This window comes from Oncorhynchus clarkii, unplaced genomic scaffold (genome assembly GCF_045791955.1).
Source record: "Oncorhynchus clarkii lewisi isolate Uvic-CL-2024 unplaced genomic scaffold, UVic_Ocla_1.0 unplaced_contig_2974_pilon_pilon, whole genome shotgun sequence".
NCBI lineage: Eukaryota > Metazoa > Chordata > Actinopteri > Salmoniformes > Salmonidae > Oncorhynchus > Oncorhynchus clarkii.
This window is the reverse complement of record NW_027257939.1, coordinates 117,398-133,022: the sequence shown is the minus strand read 5'-3', so window position 1 is coordinate 133,022 and position 15,625 is coordinate 117,398. Positions and strand designations below refer to the sequence as shown.

General features: G+C 49.3%; 1 protein-coding gene across 4 annotated transcripts in view; it reads left to right on the top strand.

Annotated features, from left to right (window-relative positions):
• The window catches only part of LOC139394117 (attractin-like), a 252,717-nt gene extending 238,308 nt beyond the window's left edge, over positions 1–14,409 (top strand). For 2 of the 4 annotated variants that reach the window (XM_071142146.1, XM_071142145.1), the window contains exons 28-29: positions 9,693–9,807; positions 14,164–14,409. In XM_071142146.1, coding sequence (XP_070998247.1) covers positions 9,693–9,807; positions 14,164–14,288 — 240 coding nt within the window. In that variant the 3' untranslated portion in view covers positions 14,289–14,409. Of the gene's footprint in view, positions 1–9,692; positions 9,808–13,803; positions 13,899–14,163 lie in introns of those variants that run through there. The other 2 variants (XM_071142147.1, XM_071142148.1) reach the window with 2 other exon arrangements.
• Positions 14,410–15,625: the final 1,216 nt, after the last annotated feature.

Below are 15,625 nucleotides of genomic sequence, written 5' to 3'. Positions count from 1 at the left end.
CTGGCGGTATATAGAACTAGCAGTATGTAGAACTAGCAGTATATAGAACTAGCGATATATAGAACTAGCGGTATGTAGAACTAGAACTAGCGGTATATAGAACTAGAGGTATGTAGAACTAGAAGTATATAAACTAGCGATATGTAGAACTAGCGGTATATAAACTAGCAGTATCTAGAACTAGCAGTATGTAGAACTAGCAGTATATAGAACTAGCGGTATGTAGATCTAGCGGTATATAAACTAGCGGTATATAGAACTAGCGGTATATAGAACCAGCGGTATATAGAACCAGCGGTATATAGAACTAGCGGTATGTAGAACTAGCGGTATATAGAACTCGCGGTATGTAGAACTAGCGGTATGTAGAACTAGCGGTATATAGAACTAGCGGTATGTAGAACTAGCGGTATGTAGAACTAGCGGTATATAAACTAGCGGTATATAAACTAGCGGTATATAGAACTAGCGGTATATAGAACTAGCGGTATATAAACTAGCGGTATGTAGAACTAGCGGTATGTAGAACTAGCGGTATGTAGAACTAGCGGTATGTAGAACTAGCAGTATGTAGAACTAGCGGTATGTAGAACTAGCGGTATATAGAACTAGCGGTATGTAGAACTAGCGGTATGTAGAACTAGTGGTATGTAGAACTAGCGGTATATAGAACTAGCGGTTTGTAGAACTAGCAGTATGTAGAACTAGCGGTATGTAGAACCACCGGTATGTAGAACTAGCGGTACAGTGGGGCAAAGAAAGTATTTAGTCAGCCACCAATTGTGCAAGTTATCCCACTTAAAAAGATGAGAGAGGCCTGTAATTTTCATCATAGGTACACTTCAACTATGACAGACAAAATGAGGAAACAAAATCCAGAAAATCACATTGTAGGATTTTTTATGAATTTAGTTGCAAATTATGGTGGAAAATAAGTATTTGGTCACCTACAAACAAGCAAGATTTCTGGCACTCACAGACCTGTAACTTCTTTAAGAGGCTCCTCTGTCCTCCACTCGTTACCTGTATTAATGGTACCTGTTTGAACTTGTTATCAGTATAAAAGACATCTGTCCACAACCTCAAACAGTCACACTCCAAACTCCACTTTGGCCAAGACCAAAGAGCTGTCAAAGGACACCAGAAACAAAATTGTAGACCTGCACCAGGCTGGGAAGACTGAATCTGCAATAGGTAAGCAGCTTGGTTTGAAGAAATCAACTGTGGGAGCAATTATTAGGAAATGGAAGACATACAAGAACACTGATAATCTCCCTCGATCTGGGGCTCCACGCAAGATCTCACCCCGTGGGGTCAAAATGATCACAATAACGGTGAGCAAAGCCTACCATCAGTAACACACTACGCCGCCAGGGACTCAAATCCTGCAGTGCCAGACGTGTCCCCCTGCTTAAGCCAGTACATGTCCAGGCCTGTCTGAAGTTTGCTAGAGAGCATTTGGATGATCCAGAAGAAGATTGGGAGAATGTCATATGGTCAGATGAAACCAAAATATAACTTTTTGGTAAAAACTCAACTCGTATTTGGAGGACAAAGAATGCTGAGTTGCATCCAAAGAACACCATACCTACTGTGAAGCATGGGGGTGGAAACATCATGCTTTGGGGCTGTTTTTCTGCAAAGGGACCAGGACGACTGATCCGTGTAAAGGAAAGAATGAATGGGGCAATGTATCGTGAGATTTTGAGTGAAAACCTCCTTCCATCAGCAAGGGCATTGAAGATGAAACGTGGCTGGGTCTTTCAGCATGACAATGATCCCAAACACACCGCCCGGGCAACGAAGGAGTGGCTTCGTAAGAAGCATTTCAAGGTCCTGGAGTGGCCTAGCCAGTCTCCAGATCTCAACCCCATAGAAAATCTTTGGAGGGAGTTGAAAGTCCGTGTTGCCCAGCAACAGCCCCAAAACATCACTGCTATAGAGGAGATCTGCATGGAGGAATGGGCCAAAATACCAGCAACAGTGTGTGAAAACCTTGTGCAGACTTACAGAAAATGTTTGACCTCTGTCATTGCCAACAAAGGGTATATAACAAAGTATTGAGATAAACTTTTGTTATTGACCAAATACTTATTTTCCACCATAATTTGCAAATAAATTCATAAAAAATCCTACAATGTGATTTTCTGGATTTTTTTTTCTCATTTTGTCTGTCATAGATGAAGTGTACCTATGATGAAAATTACAGGCCTCTCATCATTTTAAGTGGGAGAACTTGCACAATTGGTGGCTGACTAAATACTTTTTTGCCCCACTGTATTATTAGTATTTCAACTAGCTGTAGGAATGGAAGATGGATGTGCCAGGTTTCTCCTGACAACCTAAAGGAAAGTTTCAGTCTGGATGAAAGGACAGCTTCAGAGAAGGAAGAGGAGAGAGGGAGGGAAGAGAGAGGGAGGGAAGAGAGAGGGAGGGAAGAGAGAGGGAGGGAAGAGAGAGGGAGGGAAGAGAGAGGGAGGGAAGAGAGAGGGAGGAGAGAGAGAGGGAGGAGAGAGAGGGAGATGAGGAGAGGAGAGATTGAGGGAGGGAAGAGAGGGAGGGAAGAGAGAGGGAAGAGAAAGGAGAGAGGGAGGAGAGATGGAGGGAAGAGAGAGGGAGGAGAGAGAGGGAGGGAAGAGAGGGAGATGAGGAGAGATTGGGGGAGGGAAGAGAGGGAGGGAAGAGAGATGGAGGGAAGAGAGAGGGAGGAGGATAAATGTGTAAAATGGGTCAGAATATGAATATGATTACTGTCTTTCTCTGTGTGTTCTCACTCGGAAAGAGGTGTGTGTGTGTTCTCCGTGTCACTTCCTCCCTAGTTAGGTGTGTGTGTTCTCTCTGTTTAAGAGAGTGTGTGAGTGAGAGTGTGTGTGTGTGTGTGTGTGTGTGTGTGTGTGTGTGTGTGTGTGTGTGTGTGTGTGTGTGTGAGTGTGTGAGTGTGTGAGTGTGTGAGTGTGTGAGTGAGTGAGTGATGCCATTGCCCATTTAGCTGTCCAGCTCAGGAGCCATTTCCCTCAGATCACACAGATCCACAACGAATTAGAAAAGAAAACCACATTTTGATAAACTCCCATATCTACTGGGTGAAATACCACAGTGTGCATCACAGCAGCAAGATGTGTGACCTGTTGCCACAAGAAAAGGGCAACCAGTGAAGAACAAACACCATTGTAAATACAACCCATATTTATTTATTTTCCCTTGTGTTCTTTAACTATTTGCACATCATTACAACACTGTAATATAGACAGAATATGACATTTGAAATGTCTTTTGGAAGTCTGACTGTTCATTTTTCTTTATTTCACTTTTATTTATTATTTATTTCACTTGCTCTGGCAATGTAAACACATGTTTACCATGTCAATGAAGCCACTTAAATGGAATTGAATTGATAGCGATAGAGAGGGGGCTGGAGAGAGGGATAGAGGGGGGGGTAGAGAAAGGGGTAGAGAAAGGGGTAGAGAGAGGGATAGACAGAGGGGTAGAGAGAGGGGTAGAGAGAGGGATAGAGAGGGGGTAGAGAGGGATATAGAGAGGGATAGAGAGAGGGATATAGAACAGAGCAAACTAGAATGCTATTTGGCCCTAAACAGAGAGTACACAGTGGCAGAATACCTGACCACTGTAACTGACCCAAAGTTAAGGAAATCTTTGACTATGTACAGACTCAGTGAGCATAGCCTTGCTCTCCCTGTCTCTGTCTGTCTGCCTGCCTCTCTCCCTGTCTGTCTGCCCATCTCTCTCCATGTCTGTCTCTCCCTCCCCCTGTCGGTCGGTCTGTCTGCCTGTCTCTCTCTCCATGTCTGTCTGCCCATCCCTGTCTCTCCCTGTTAACTTCTTATAACTGAAAACGTATAGGCCTACTGTCATTAATGTATAGCCTACTGTCATTAACAAAAACCTACTGTCATTAACATATAGCCTACTCACATTAACATATACAGTGCCTTGCGAAAGTATTCGGCCCCCTTGAACTTTGCGACCTTTTGCCACATTTCAGGCTTCAAACATAAAGATATAAAACTGTATTTTTTTGTGAAGAATCAACAACAAGTGGGACACAATCATGAAGTGGAACGACATTTATTGGATATTTCAAACTTTTTTAACAAATCAAAAACTGAAAAATTGGGCGTGTACCCTACTGTCATTAACGTATAAAAAATATATATATAATAATAATGTGACAAATAAATGAGATGTATAAATCAGTATAAAACCATTATAACACCAGGTGCTCTGTTGGGTCCTTTGGTAAAACAAATAGCCTGATCAAGTGAGGTACTAGGGGGCAGAATTTTCACGTTCACTTTTTAAACGGGATATTTTGTCAGTACAAGATGTTAGAATATGCATATAATTGACAGCTTTGGATAGAAAACACTCTAACGTTTCCAAAACTGTAAAGATATTGTCTGTGAGTAAAACAGAACTGATGTTGCAGGCGAAAGCCTGAGAAAAATCCAATCTGGAAGTGCCCCAGATTTTGAAAGCCCTGCGTTCCAATGAGTCCCTATTGAGCAGTGAATGGGCTATAAACCAGATTACGCTTTCTCCGTATTCCCCAAGGTGTCTACAGTATTGTGACGTAGTTTTACGCATTTATGTTGAAGAATAGCCGTAGGCGGCCACATTGCGTAAGTGGTCACATGGTGGCTCCGAGAGAGATTCTCGCGTAAAATACAGAGGTAGCCATTACTCCAATCGGTCCTAATGAAAAACGAATTGTCCCGATGGATATATTATCGAATAGATATTTGAAAAACACCTTGAGGATTGATTATAAACAACGTTTGCCATGTTTCTGTCGATATTATGGAGCTAATTTTTTATATTTTTCACCGTTTTCGTGACTGTAATTTCCGGTCGATTTCTCAGCCAAACGTGAAGAACAAACGGGGTTATTTCGCCTACAAAAATAATATTTTAGGAAAAAATGAACTTTGGCTATCTACCTGGGAGTCTCGTGAGTGAAAACATCTGAAGCTCATCAAAGGTAAACAATTTAATTTGATTGCTTTTCTGATTTTCGTGACATGGTTGCCTGCTGCTAGCAAGGCATAATGCTATCGATAAATTTACACATGCTTGTCTAGCGTTGGCTGTAAAGCATATTTTGAAAATCTGAGATGACAGGGTGATTAACAAAAGGCTAAGCTGTGTCTCAATATATTTCATTTGTGATTTTCATGAATAAGAATATTTTCTAGGGATATTTATGTCCGTTGCGTTATGCTAATTATTGTCAGGCGATGATTACGCTCCCGCACGCGGGATGGGGAATATCAAGATTAAAGGATTAAGGTTCCTCCAGTTGTCCTCCAGTTGTCCTCCAGTTGTCCTCCAGTTCTCCTCCAGTTCTCCTCCAGATCTCCTCCAGTTCTCCTCCAGTTCTCCTCCAGTTGTCTACCAGTTGTCCTCCAGTTGTCTACCAGTTGTCCTCCAGTTGTCCACCAGTTGTCCACCAGTTGTCTACCAGTTGTCCACCAGTTGTCCTCCAGTTGTCCTCCAGTTGTCCTCCAGTTGTCCTCCAGTTCTCCAGTTGTCCACCAGTTGTCCACCAGTTGTCCTCCAGTTGTCCTCCAGTTGTCCTCCAGTTGTCCACCAGTTCTCCTCCAGTTCTCCTCCAGTTCTCCTCCAGTTGTCTACCAGTTGTCCACCAGTTGTCCTCCAGTTGTCCACCAGTTGTCCACCAGTTGTCCACCAGTTGTCCTCCAGTTGTCCTCCAGTTGTCTACCAGTTGTCCTCCAGTTGTCCACCAGTTGTCCTCCAGTTGTCCTCCAGTTGTCCTCCAGTTGTCCACCGGTTGTCCACCAGTTGTCCACCAGTTGTCCTCCAGTTGTCCTCCAGTTGTCCTCCAGTTGTCTACCAGTTATCCTCCAGTTGTCCACCAGTTGTCCACCAGTTGTCTACCAGTTGTCCACCAGTTGTCCTCCAGTTGTCCTCCAGTTGTCCTCCAGTTCTCCAGTTGTCCTCCAGTTGTCCTCCAGTTGTCCCCCAGTTGTCCCCCAGTTGTCCTCCAGTTGTCTACCAGTTGTCCTTCAGTTGTCCACCAGTTGTCCTCCAGTTGTCCTCCAGTTGTCCACCAGTTGTCCACCAGTTGTTCTCCAGTTGTCCTCCAGTTGTCTACCAGTTGTCTACCAGTTGTCTACCAGTTGACTACCAGTTGTCCTCCAGTTGTCCACCAGTTGTCCTCCAGTTGTCTACCAGTTGTCTACCAGTTGTCCTCCAGTTCTCCTCCAGTTGTCCCCCAGTTGTCCTCCTGTTGTCTACCAGTTGTCCACCAGTTGTCTACCAGTTGTCCACCAGTTGTCCTCCAGTTGTCCACCAGTTGTCCACCAGTTGTCCTCCAGTTGTCCTCCAGTTGTCCTCCAGTTGTCCACCAGTTGTCCTCCAGTTGTCCTCCAGTTGTCCTCCAGTTGTCTACCAGTTGTCCTCCAGTTCTCCTCCAGTTGTCCTCCAGTTGTCCACAAGTTGTCCACCAGTTGTCTACCAGTTGTCTACCAGTTGTCTACCAGTTGTCCTCCAGTTGTCCACAAGTTGTCCTCCAGTTGTCCAACAGTTGTCCACCCCAGGGCGGCTGTGTCTGCTGTGGTGGACAACTGTCATTAACGTATAGCCTACTTGTTTGATGGATTGGATGCGTGGGTGACTAGCTGTAGACTAGTTGTCTAGTGATATTGGTGTCTAGTGATATTGGTGTCTAGTTCTCTAGTGATATTGGTGTCTAGTGATGTTGGTGTCTAGTGATGTTGGTGTCTAGTGATATTGGTGTCCATTGATGTTGGGGTCTAGTGATGTTGGTGTCTAGTGATGTTGGTGTCTAGTGATGTTGGTGTCTAGTGATGTTGGGGTCTAGTGATATTGGTGTCTAGTGATATTGGTGTCTATTGATATCGGTATCTAGCGATGTCGGTGTCTAGCGATGTCGGTGTCTAGCGATGTCGGTGTCTAGCGATGTCGGTGTCTAGCGATGTCGGTGTCTAGCGATGTCGGTGTCTAGCGATGTCGGTGTCTAGCGATATTGGTAGCTAATAGCTAATATAAATGGTCTACTATGGTCTACTACTTCTGGCCACTGATGGAGAACAACACCTGTAGGTCTACCCACCTGAACAACACCTGTAGGCCTACCCACCTGAACAACACCTGTAGGCCTACCCACCTGAACAACACCTGTAGGTCTACCCACCTGAACAACACCTGTAGGCCTACCCACCTGAACAACACCTGTAGGCCTACCCACCTGAACAACACCTGTAGGTCTACCCACCTGAACAACACCTGTAGGTCTACCCACCTGAACAACACCTGTAGGTCTACCCACCTGAACAACACCTGTAGGTCTACCCACCTGAACAACACCTGTAGGTCTACCCACCTGAACAACACCTGTAGGTCTACCCACCTGAACAACACCTGTAGGCCTACCCACCTGAACAACACCTGTAGGCCTACCCACCTGAACAACACCTGTAGGCCTACCCACCTGAACAACACCTGTAGGCCTACCCACCTGAACAACACCTGTAGGCCTACCCACCTGAACAACACCTGTAGGTCTACCCACCTGAACAACACCTGTAGGTCTACCCACCTGAACAACACCTGTAGGTCTACCCACCTGAACAACACCTGTAGGTCTACCCACCTGAACAACACCTGTAGGTCTACCCACCTGAACAACACCTGTAGGCCTACCCACCTGAACAACACCTGTAGGCCTACCCACCTGAACAACACCTGTAGGCCTACCCACCTGAACAACACCTGTAGGCCTACCCACCTGAACAACACCTGTAGGCCTACCCACCTGAACAACACCTGTAGGTCTACCCACCTGAACAACACCTGTAGGTCTACCCACCTGAACAACACCTGTAGGTCTACCCACCTGAACAACACCTGTAGGTCTACCCACTTGAACAACACCTGTAGGTCTGCCCACCTGAACAACAGCTGACTGACAAAAGCAAACAATAATACATCAACGGATAAATCTAATGCGTTGGAATAAAGGCAATCAAACAAATGTTGAAGTATGGAAGTACAAAGCAAAATGTATAGGTAAAGGAGCTTAGCTGAGAGTGGACAGCCCCGCCACATAGAAATAAATGGTTCAAACCATGACACAAACGTGGGGGTGTTCGTTTTATTTGGACGATTTTACTGTCGTATTTACCACTACATTTTAAACAAATAGGAGAATGGTTAAATGAGCGTAATGTAGAAACCCCCTACCCTTTTGTTAGGGGAGCTAACGTCTCATTTAGGGGAGCTAACGTCTCATTTAGGGGAGCTAACGTCTCATTTAGGGGAGCTAACGTCTCATTTAGGAGAGCTAACGTCTCATTTAGGAGAGCTAACGTCTCATTTAGGGGAGCTAACGTCTCATTTAGGAGAGCTAACGTCTCATTTAGGGGAGCTAACGTCTCATTTAGGGGAGCTAACGTCTCATTTAGGGGAGCTAACGTCTCATTTAGGGGAGCTAACGTCTCATTTAGGGGAGCTAACGTCTCATTTAGGAGAGCTAACGTCTCATTTAGGGGAGCTAACGTCTCATTTAGGGGAGCTAACGTCTCATTTAGGAGAGCTAACGTCTCATTTAGGGGAGCTGACGTCTCATTTAGGGGAGCTGACGTCTCATTTAGGGGAGCTGACGTCTCATTTAGGGGAGCTAACGTCTCATTTAGGGGAGCTAACGTCTCATTTAGGGGAGCTAACGTCTCATTTAGTTCAGCTAACGTCTCATTTAGGGGAGCTAACGGGGGAGCTAACGTCTCATTTATGGGAGCTAACGTCTCATTTAGGGGAGCTACCGTCTCATTTAGGGGAGCTAACGTCTCATTTAGGGGAGCTAACGTCTCATTTAGGGGAGCTAACATCTCATTTAGGGGAGCTATCGTCTCATTTAGGGGAGCTAACGTCTCATTTAGGGGAGCTAACGGGGGAGCTAACGTCTCATTTAGGGTAGCTAACGTCTCATTTAGGGGAGCTAACGTCTCATTTAGGGGAGCTAACTTCTCATTTAGGGGAGCTAACATCTCATTTAGGGGAGCTAACGTCTCATTTAGGGGAGCTAACGTCTCATTTAGGGGAGCTAACGGGGGAGCTAATGTCTCATTTAGGGGAGCTAACGTCTCATTTAGGGGAGCTAACGTCTCATTTAGGATAGCTAACGTCTCATTTAGGGGAGCTAACGTCTCATTTAGGGGAGCTAACTTCTCATTTAGGGGAGCTAACATCTCATTTAGGGGAGCTAACGTCTCATTTAGGGGAGCTAACGTCTCATTTAGGGGAGCTAACATCTCATTTAGGGGAGCTAACATCTCATTTAGGGGAGCTAACGTCTCATTTAGGGGAGCTAACGTCTCATTTAGGGGAGCTAACGGGGGAGCTAACGTCTCATTTAGGGGAGCTAACGTCTCATTTAGGGGAGCTAACGTCTCATTTAGGATAGCTAACGTCTCATTTAGGGGAGCTAACGTCTCATTTAGGGGAGCTAACTTCTCATTTAGGGGAGCTAACATCTCATTTAGGGGAGCTAACGTCTCATTTAGGGGAGCTAACATCTCATTTAGGGGAGCTAACATCTCATTTAGGGGAGCTAACGTCTCAGTCAGTGGATTTTAGCTCCCCCTGCCTCCCCCGTAATTCACACCCTGCTCTAACATCTCTCTCCTGTCCAGACGGTGCCCAAGCCCATCGCCCTGGAGCCGTGTTTTGGGAACAAGGCTGCTGTCCTCTCCATCTTTGTCCGTTTACCCAGAGGCACCGGGGGCATCCCCCCGCCCGGTCAGTCTGGTAAGATACAGGAATACCCTCCTTCTGTTTATGTTTTCTATGTCTGTCTGTCTGTCTGTCTTTACCCCAGTCTCTCCCCAATCTCTCCCCCAGTCTCTCCCCCAGTCTCCCCCCAGTCTCCCCCCAGTCTCCCCCCAGTCTCTCCCCAGTCTTCTCCCAGTCTCCCCCCAGTCTCTCCCCAGTCTCTCTCTTCTCTCCCCCAGTCTCTCCCCAGTCTCTCCCCCAGTCTCTCCCCCAGTCTCTCCCCAGTCTCTCCCCAGTCTCTCCCCAGTCTCTCCCCAGTCTTCTCCCAGTCTCCCCCCAGTCTCTCCCCAGTCTCTCTCTTCTCTCCCCCCAGTCTCTCTCCCCAATCTCTCCCCCAGTCTCTCCCCCAGTCTCCCCCCAGTCTCCCCCCAGTCTCCCCCCAGTCTCTCCCCAGTCTTCTCCCAGTCTCCCCCCAGTCTCTCCCCAGTCTCTCTCTTCTCTCCCCCAGTCTCTCCCCAGTCTCTCCCCCAGTCTCTCCCCCAGTCTCTCCCCAGTCTCCCCCAGTCTCTCCCCCAGTCTCTCCCCCGTCTCTTTCCAGTCTCTCCCAGTCTCCCCCCCCCCAGTCTCCCCCAGTCTCCCCCCCCAGTCTCTCCCCCAGTCTCTCCCCCAGTCTCCCCGCAGTCTCCCACCCAGTCTCCCCCCAGTCTCCCCCCAGTCTCTCCCCCCAGTCTCCCCCCAGTCTCTCCCCCCCCAGTCTCCCCCCAGTCTCCCCCCCCAGTCTCTCCCCCAGTCTCTCCCCCAGTCTCCCCGCAGTCTCCCCCCAGTCTCTCCCCCCAGTCTCTCCCCCCAGTCTCTCTCCCCAGTCTCTCTCCCCAGTCTCTCTCCCCAGTCTCTCTCCCCAGTCTCCCCCCAGTCTCCCCCCAGTCTCCCTCCAGTCCCTCCCCCAGTCTCCCCCCAGTCCCTCCCCCGTCTCCCCCCAGTCTCTCCCCAGTCTCCCCCCAGTCTCCTCCCAATCTCTCCCCAGTCTCTCCCCAGTCTCCTCCCAGTCTACCCCCAGTCTCTCCCCAGTCTCTCTCTTCTCTCCCCAGTCTCTCTCTTCTCTCCCCAGTCTCGCTCTTCTCGCCCCAATCTCTCTCTTCTCTCCCCAGTCTCTCTCTTCTCTCCCCAGTCTCTCTCTTCTCTCCCCAGTCTCTCTCTTCTCTCCCCAGTCTCTCTCTTCTCTCCCCAGTCTCTCCCGTCTCTCCCCAGTCTCTCCAGTCTCTCTCCAGTCTCTCTCCAGTCTCTCCCCAGTCTCTCCCGTCTCTCCCAGTTTCTCCCCAGTCTCTCCCGTCTCTCCCAGTCTCTCCCGTCTCTCCCCAGTCTCTCCCAGTCTCTCCCAGTCTCTCCCAGTTTCTCCCAGCCTCTCCCCAGTCTCTCCCGTCTCTCCCGTCTCTCCCGTCTCTCCCCAGTCTCTCCCGTCTCTCCCAGTCTCTCCCAGTCTCTCCCGTCTCTCCCAGTCTCTCCCAGTCTCTCCCAGCCTCTCCCCAGTCTCTCCCAGCCTCTCCCCAGTCTCTCCCGTCTCTCCCCAGTCTCTCCCGTCTCTCCCAGTCTCTCCCGTCTCTCCCAGTCTCTCCCAGTCTCTCCCGTCTCTCCCGTCTCTCCCAGTCTCTCCCGTCTCTCCCAGTCTCTCCCGTCTCTCCCCAGTCTCTCCCGTCTCTCCCAGTCTCTCCCAGCCTCTCCCCAGTCTCCCCCTTCTCTCCCGTCTCTCCCCTGTCTCTCCCCAGTCTCTCCCAGTCTCTCCCAGTCTCTCCCGTCTCTCCCCAGTCTCTCCCGTCTCTCCCCAGTCTCTCCCGTCTCTCCCAGTCTCTCCCTTCTCTCCCAGTCTCTCCCGTCTCTCCCAGTCTCCCCCAGCCTCTCCCCAGTCTCTCCGCTTTATCTCCCCAGCAAAACAGACACACACCCCCCAGCGACACACACACCTCCCCCAGCGACACACACACCTCCTGTAGACACACACACCTCCTGTAGACACACACACCTCCCCCAGCGACACACACCTCCCCCAGCGACACACACCTCCCCCAGCGACACACACCTCCCCCAGCGACACACACACCTCCTCTAGACACACACACCTCCCCCAGCGACACACACACCTTCTCTAGACACACACACCTCCCCCAGCGACACACACACCTCCTCTAGACACACACACCTCCTCTAGACACACACACCTCCCCCAGCGACACACACACCTCCTCTAGACACACACACCTCCTCTAGACACACACACCTCCCCCAGCGACACACACACCTTCTCTAGACACACACACCTCCCCCAGCGACACACACCTCCCCCAGCGACACACACACCTTCTCTAGACACACACACCTCCCCCAGCGACACACACCTCCCCCAGCGACACACACACCTTCTCTAGACACACACACCTCCCCCAGCGACACACACACCTTCTCTAGACACACACATCTCCCCCAGTGACACACACACCTCCTCTAGACACACACACCTCCTCTAGACACACACACACCTGCCCCAGCGACACACACACACCTCCCCCAGCGACACACACACCTCCCCCAGCGACACACACACCTCCCCCAGAGACACACACACACCTCCCCCGTGTAGATAGCGTAGGTCTATAGCATAATGGTAATCATGTATTTGAATGGTAAATCTTTATTAAATATCTGGGTAAGATGCTACATCCTACGTAGCGTAGGCCTATCTACAATACAGGTGAATGAGTATTATTCAATAGGAGGGTGTCCATGCGTTCAGAGCTGGTTTTGGATGATTCACAGTCTGTTTCTCTTCCATTTGGGATGTATTTGATGGTACTGATCAACATCATTTGCATAGAAGAAGCAATCTCTTATTTTATATAATTATACGCTGTCTTTAATGTCTTCATTCATGATGCATGAGCCACTTTGCTATGCGCTTTGCACACACAGGAAGTTTGGTTGGTGGAGGTTGACACGAGGCAGAGATATTTTCCTCCAGTATCTCTGCTTGAGAGATGATGATGAAGTGAATGAATCAAGTTAATGGTGACAATCAACTTTGAAATCAGCATATTTTTGCCTCATCACAAACAAAGTACTGTTAACGTCAGCTAGCTAGGAAAGTTAGCCTACATAGCTGGAAGCTACCGCTGTCATCTTGTAAAACATTGTTTTGTGAACATTAATGAACCGTTTCAACATTTCTTAATGCCATTTATTGAAGACTTCTGGGCAGTCGAACATGATACAGCCCAGACTCCCAGAGGTCCTCGTCAACAGTTACTGGAACAGACAGGAGAAACGCTGACAGACTTGATCCTCTCAATTAATAGACGACGTGAAACACATTTGACAGAAGTACCGAAAGTAACAAAAATCCTAGTACCGAACATTTTTTTCCGTATCTAAAAAGTTTATCTATACCGTACAGCGCTAATCCTTCTTGTTCACTTCTGCAAATGGCTGCCATCTTCTAAATTAAAGTGCCACTAGCCACCACTGTATCCTAAGGCCCATATTGGTTTATGATGAACATATTTGTCCTAAGACATCACTTCCTGTTTGCTAATAAAAAAAATATTTTTCACCTTTTATTTAACTAGGCAAGTCAGTTAAGAACAAATTCTTGTTTTCAATGACGGCCTAGGAACAGTGGGTTAACTGCCTGTTCAGGGGCAGAACGACAGATTTGTACCTTGTCAGCTCGGGGATTCGGTTACTAGTCCAACGCTCTAACCAGTAGACGACCTGTCTAACGGTGGCCAGTACCCTAACAGATCTGTTACTAACCTGTCTGTCTGTCTCTGTCTAACGGTGGCCAGTACCCTAACAGATATTTTACTAACCTGTCTGTCTGTCTGTCTGTCTGTCTGTCTGTCTGTCTGTCTGTCTGTCTGTCTGTCTAATGGTGGCCAATGCCCTAGACATGTCCCAGCAGATAGATGTGTCTTAGTTACACCATATCCTGTTACTTATACATCACTTCCTGTTACTAATACATCACTTCCTGTCTCTGTGTAGGTCTAACGGTGGCCTCGGCCCTGGTGGATGTGTCTCAGCAGATGTGTCTTGGTTACACCATATCCTGTTACTTATACATCACTTCCTGTTACTAATACATCACTTCCTGTCTCTGTGTAGGTCTAACGGTGGCCTCGGCCCTGGTGGATGTGTCTCAGCAGATGTGTCTTGGTTACACCATATCCTGTTACTTATACATCACTTCCTGTTACTAATACATCACTTCCTGTCTCTGTGTAGGTCTAACGGTGGCCTCGGCCCTGGTGGATGTGTCTCAGCAGATGTGTCTTGGTTACACCATATCCTGTTACTTATACATCACTTCCTGTTACTAATACATCACTTCCTGTCTCTGTGTAGGTCTAACGGTGGCCTCGGCCCTGGTGGATGTGTCTCAGCAGATGTGTCTTGGTTACAAGGAGAAGTCATGTGGTCTGAGGAACAGGAAGCAACACCCCTCTGCACAGCCCTCCACCTGTATCTGACCACACCCCCTCCCTGCCCCTGGACCCCACCCTGCTCCACCCTAACCCCTCCACCTGTATCTGACCACACCCCCTCCCACGGTCCTGGACACCACCCTGCTCCACCCTAACCCCTCCACCTGTATCTGACCACACCCCCTCCCACGGTCCTGGACACCACCCTGCTCCACCCTAACCCCTTCCCCTGTATCTGACCACACCCCCTCCCTGCCCCTGGACCCCACCCTGCTCCACCCTAACCCCTCCACCTGTATCTGACCACACCCCCTCCCACGGTCCTGGACACCACCCTGCTCCACCCTAACCCCTTCCCCTGTATCTGACCACACCCCCTGCCACGGTCCTGGACCCCACCCTGCTCCACCCTAACCCCTCCCTCTGCCCCAGAGACTACACCCCCTCCCACGGTCCTGGACCCCACCCTGCTCCACCCTAACCCCTTCCCCCACCCCAGAGACTATAACCCCGAACTGAAGGAAGAGAAGGAGGGAGAAAAGGGGGAGAGGACAGTCACCCTCCTAAAGGCTTCCCAGTTGACACCTGGTGCACCACAGCACCTCGTCAGAAGAGAGGGACCACGGCTTCATTGCTGCTCGAGGAGAGGTGTTGTTGTCTGTCTGGTGTCCACCCGGGTGTAACTGGTGATGTCTCCTGTTAGAATCTGTCCTAGGGTCAGTTTTCCTTCTGTTTTCTTCTTCTGGTGAGACCACACAGCTGCTCTGGTTCTCCTCTCCTTTCTATGCCCCCCCTCTCCACTTCTGCCCTCTCCATTCCTCCCCTTGTCTTCCCCTCTCTACCTCCTCTCTCCCCTTTCTACCCCCTGTCTCCTCTTCTCTCCCCTCTCTACCCCCTGTCTCCCCTTCTCTACCCCTGTCTACCCCCTGTCTCCTCTTCTCTACCCCGTCTCCCCTCTCTACCCTCTCTCTACCCCTCTCTACCTCCTTCTCTAACCCTCTCTACCCCCTGTCTCCCCTTCTCTACCCCTCTCTACCCCCTGTCTCCCCTCTCTACCTCCTTCTCTACCGTCTCCTCTTCTCTACCCTTCTCTACCCCCTCTCTCCTCTCTACCCCATCTCCCCTCTCTACCCTCTCTCTACCCCCTGCCTCCCCTCTCTAACTCCTTCTATACCCCTCTACCCCCTGCCTCCCCTCTCTACCCCTCTCCACCCCTCTCTACCCCCTGCCTCCCCTCTCTACCCCTCTCTACCCTCTGCCTCCCCTCTCTACCCCCTTCTCTACCCCTCTCTACCCCCTGCCTCCCCTCTCTACCCCCTTCTCTACCCCTCTCTACCCCCTGCCTCCCCTCTCTACCCCTCTCCACCCCTCTCTACCCCCTG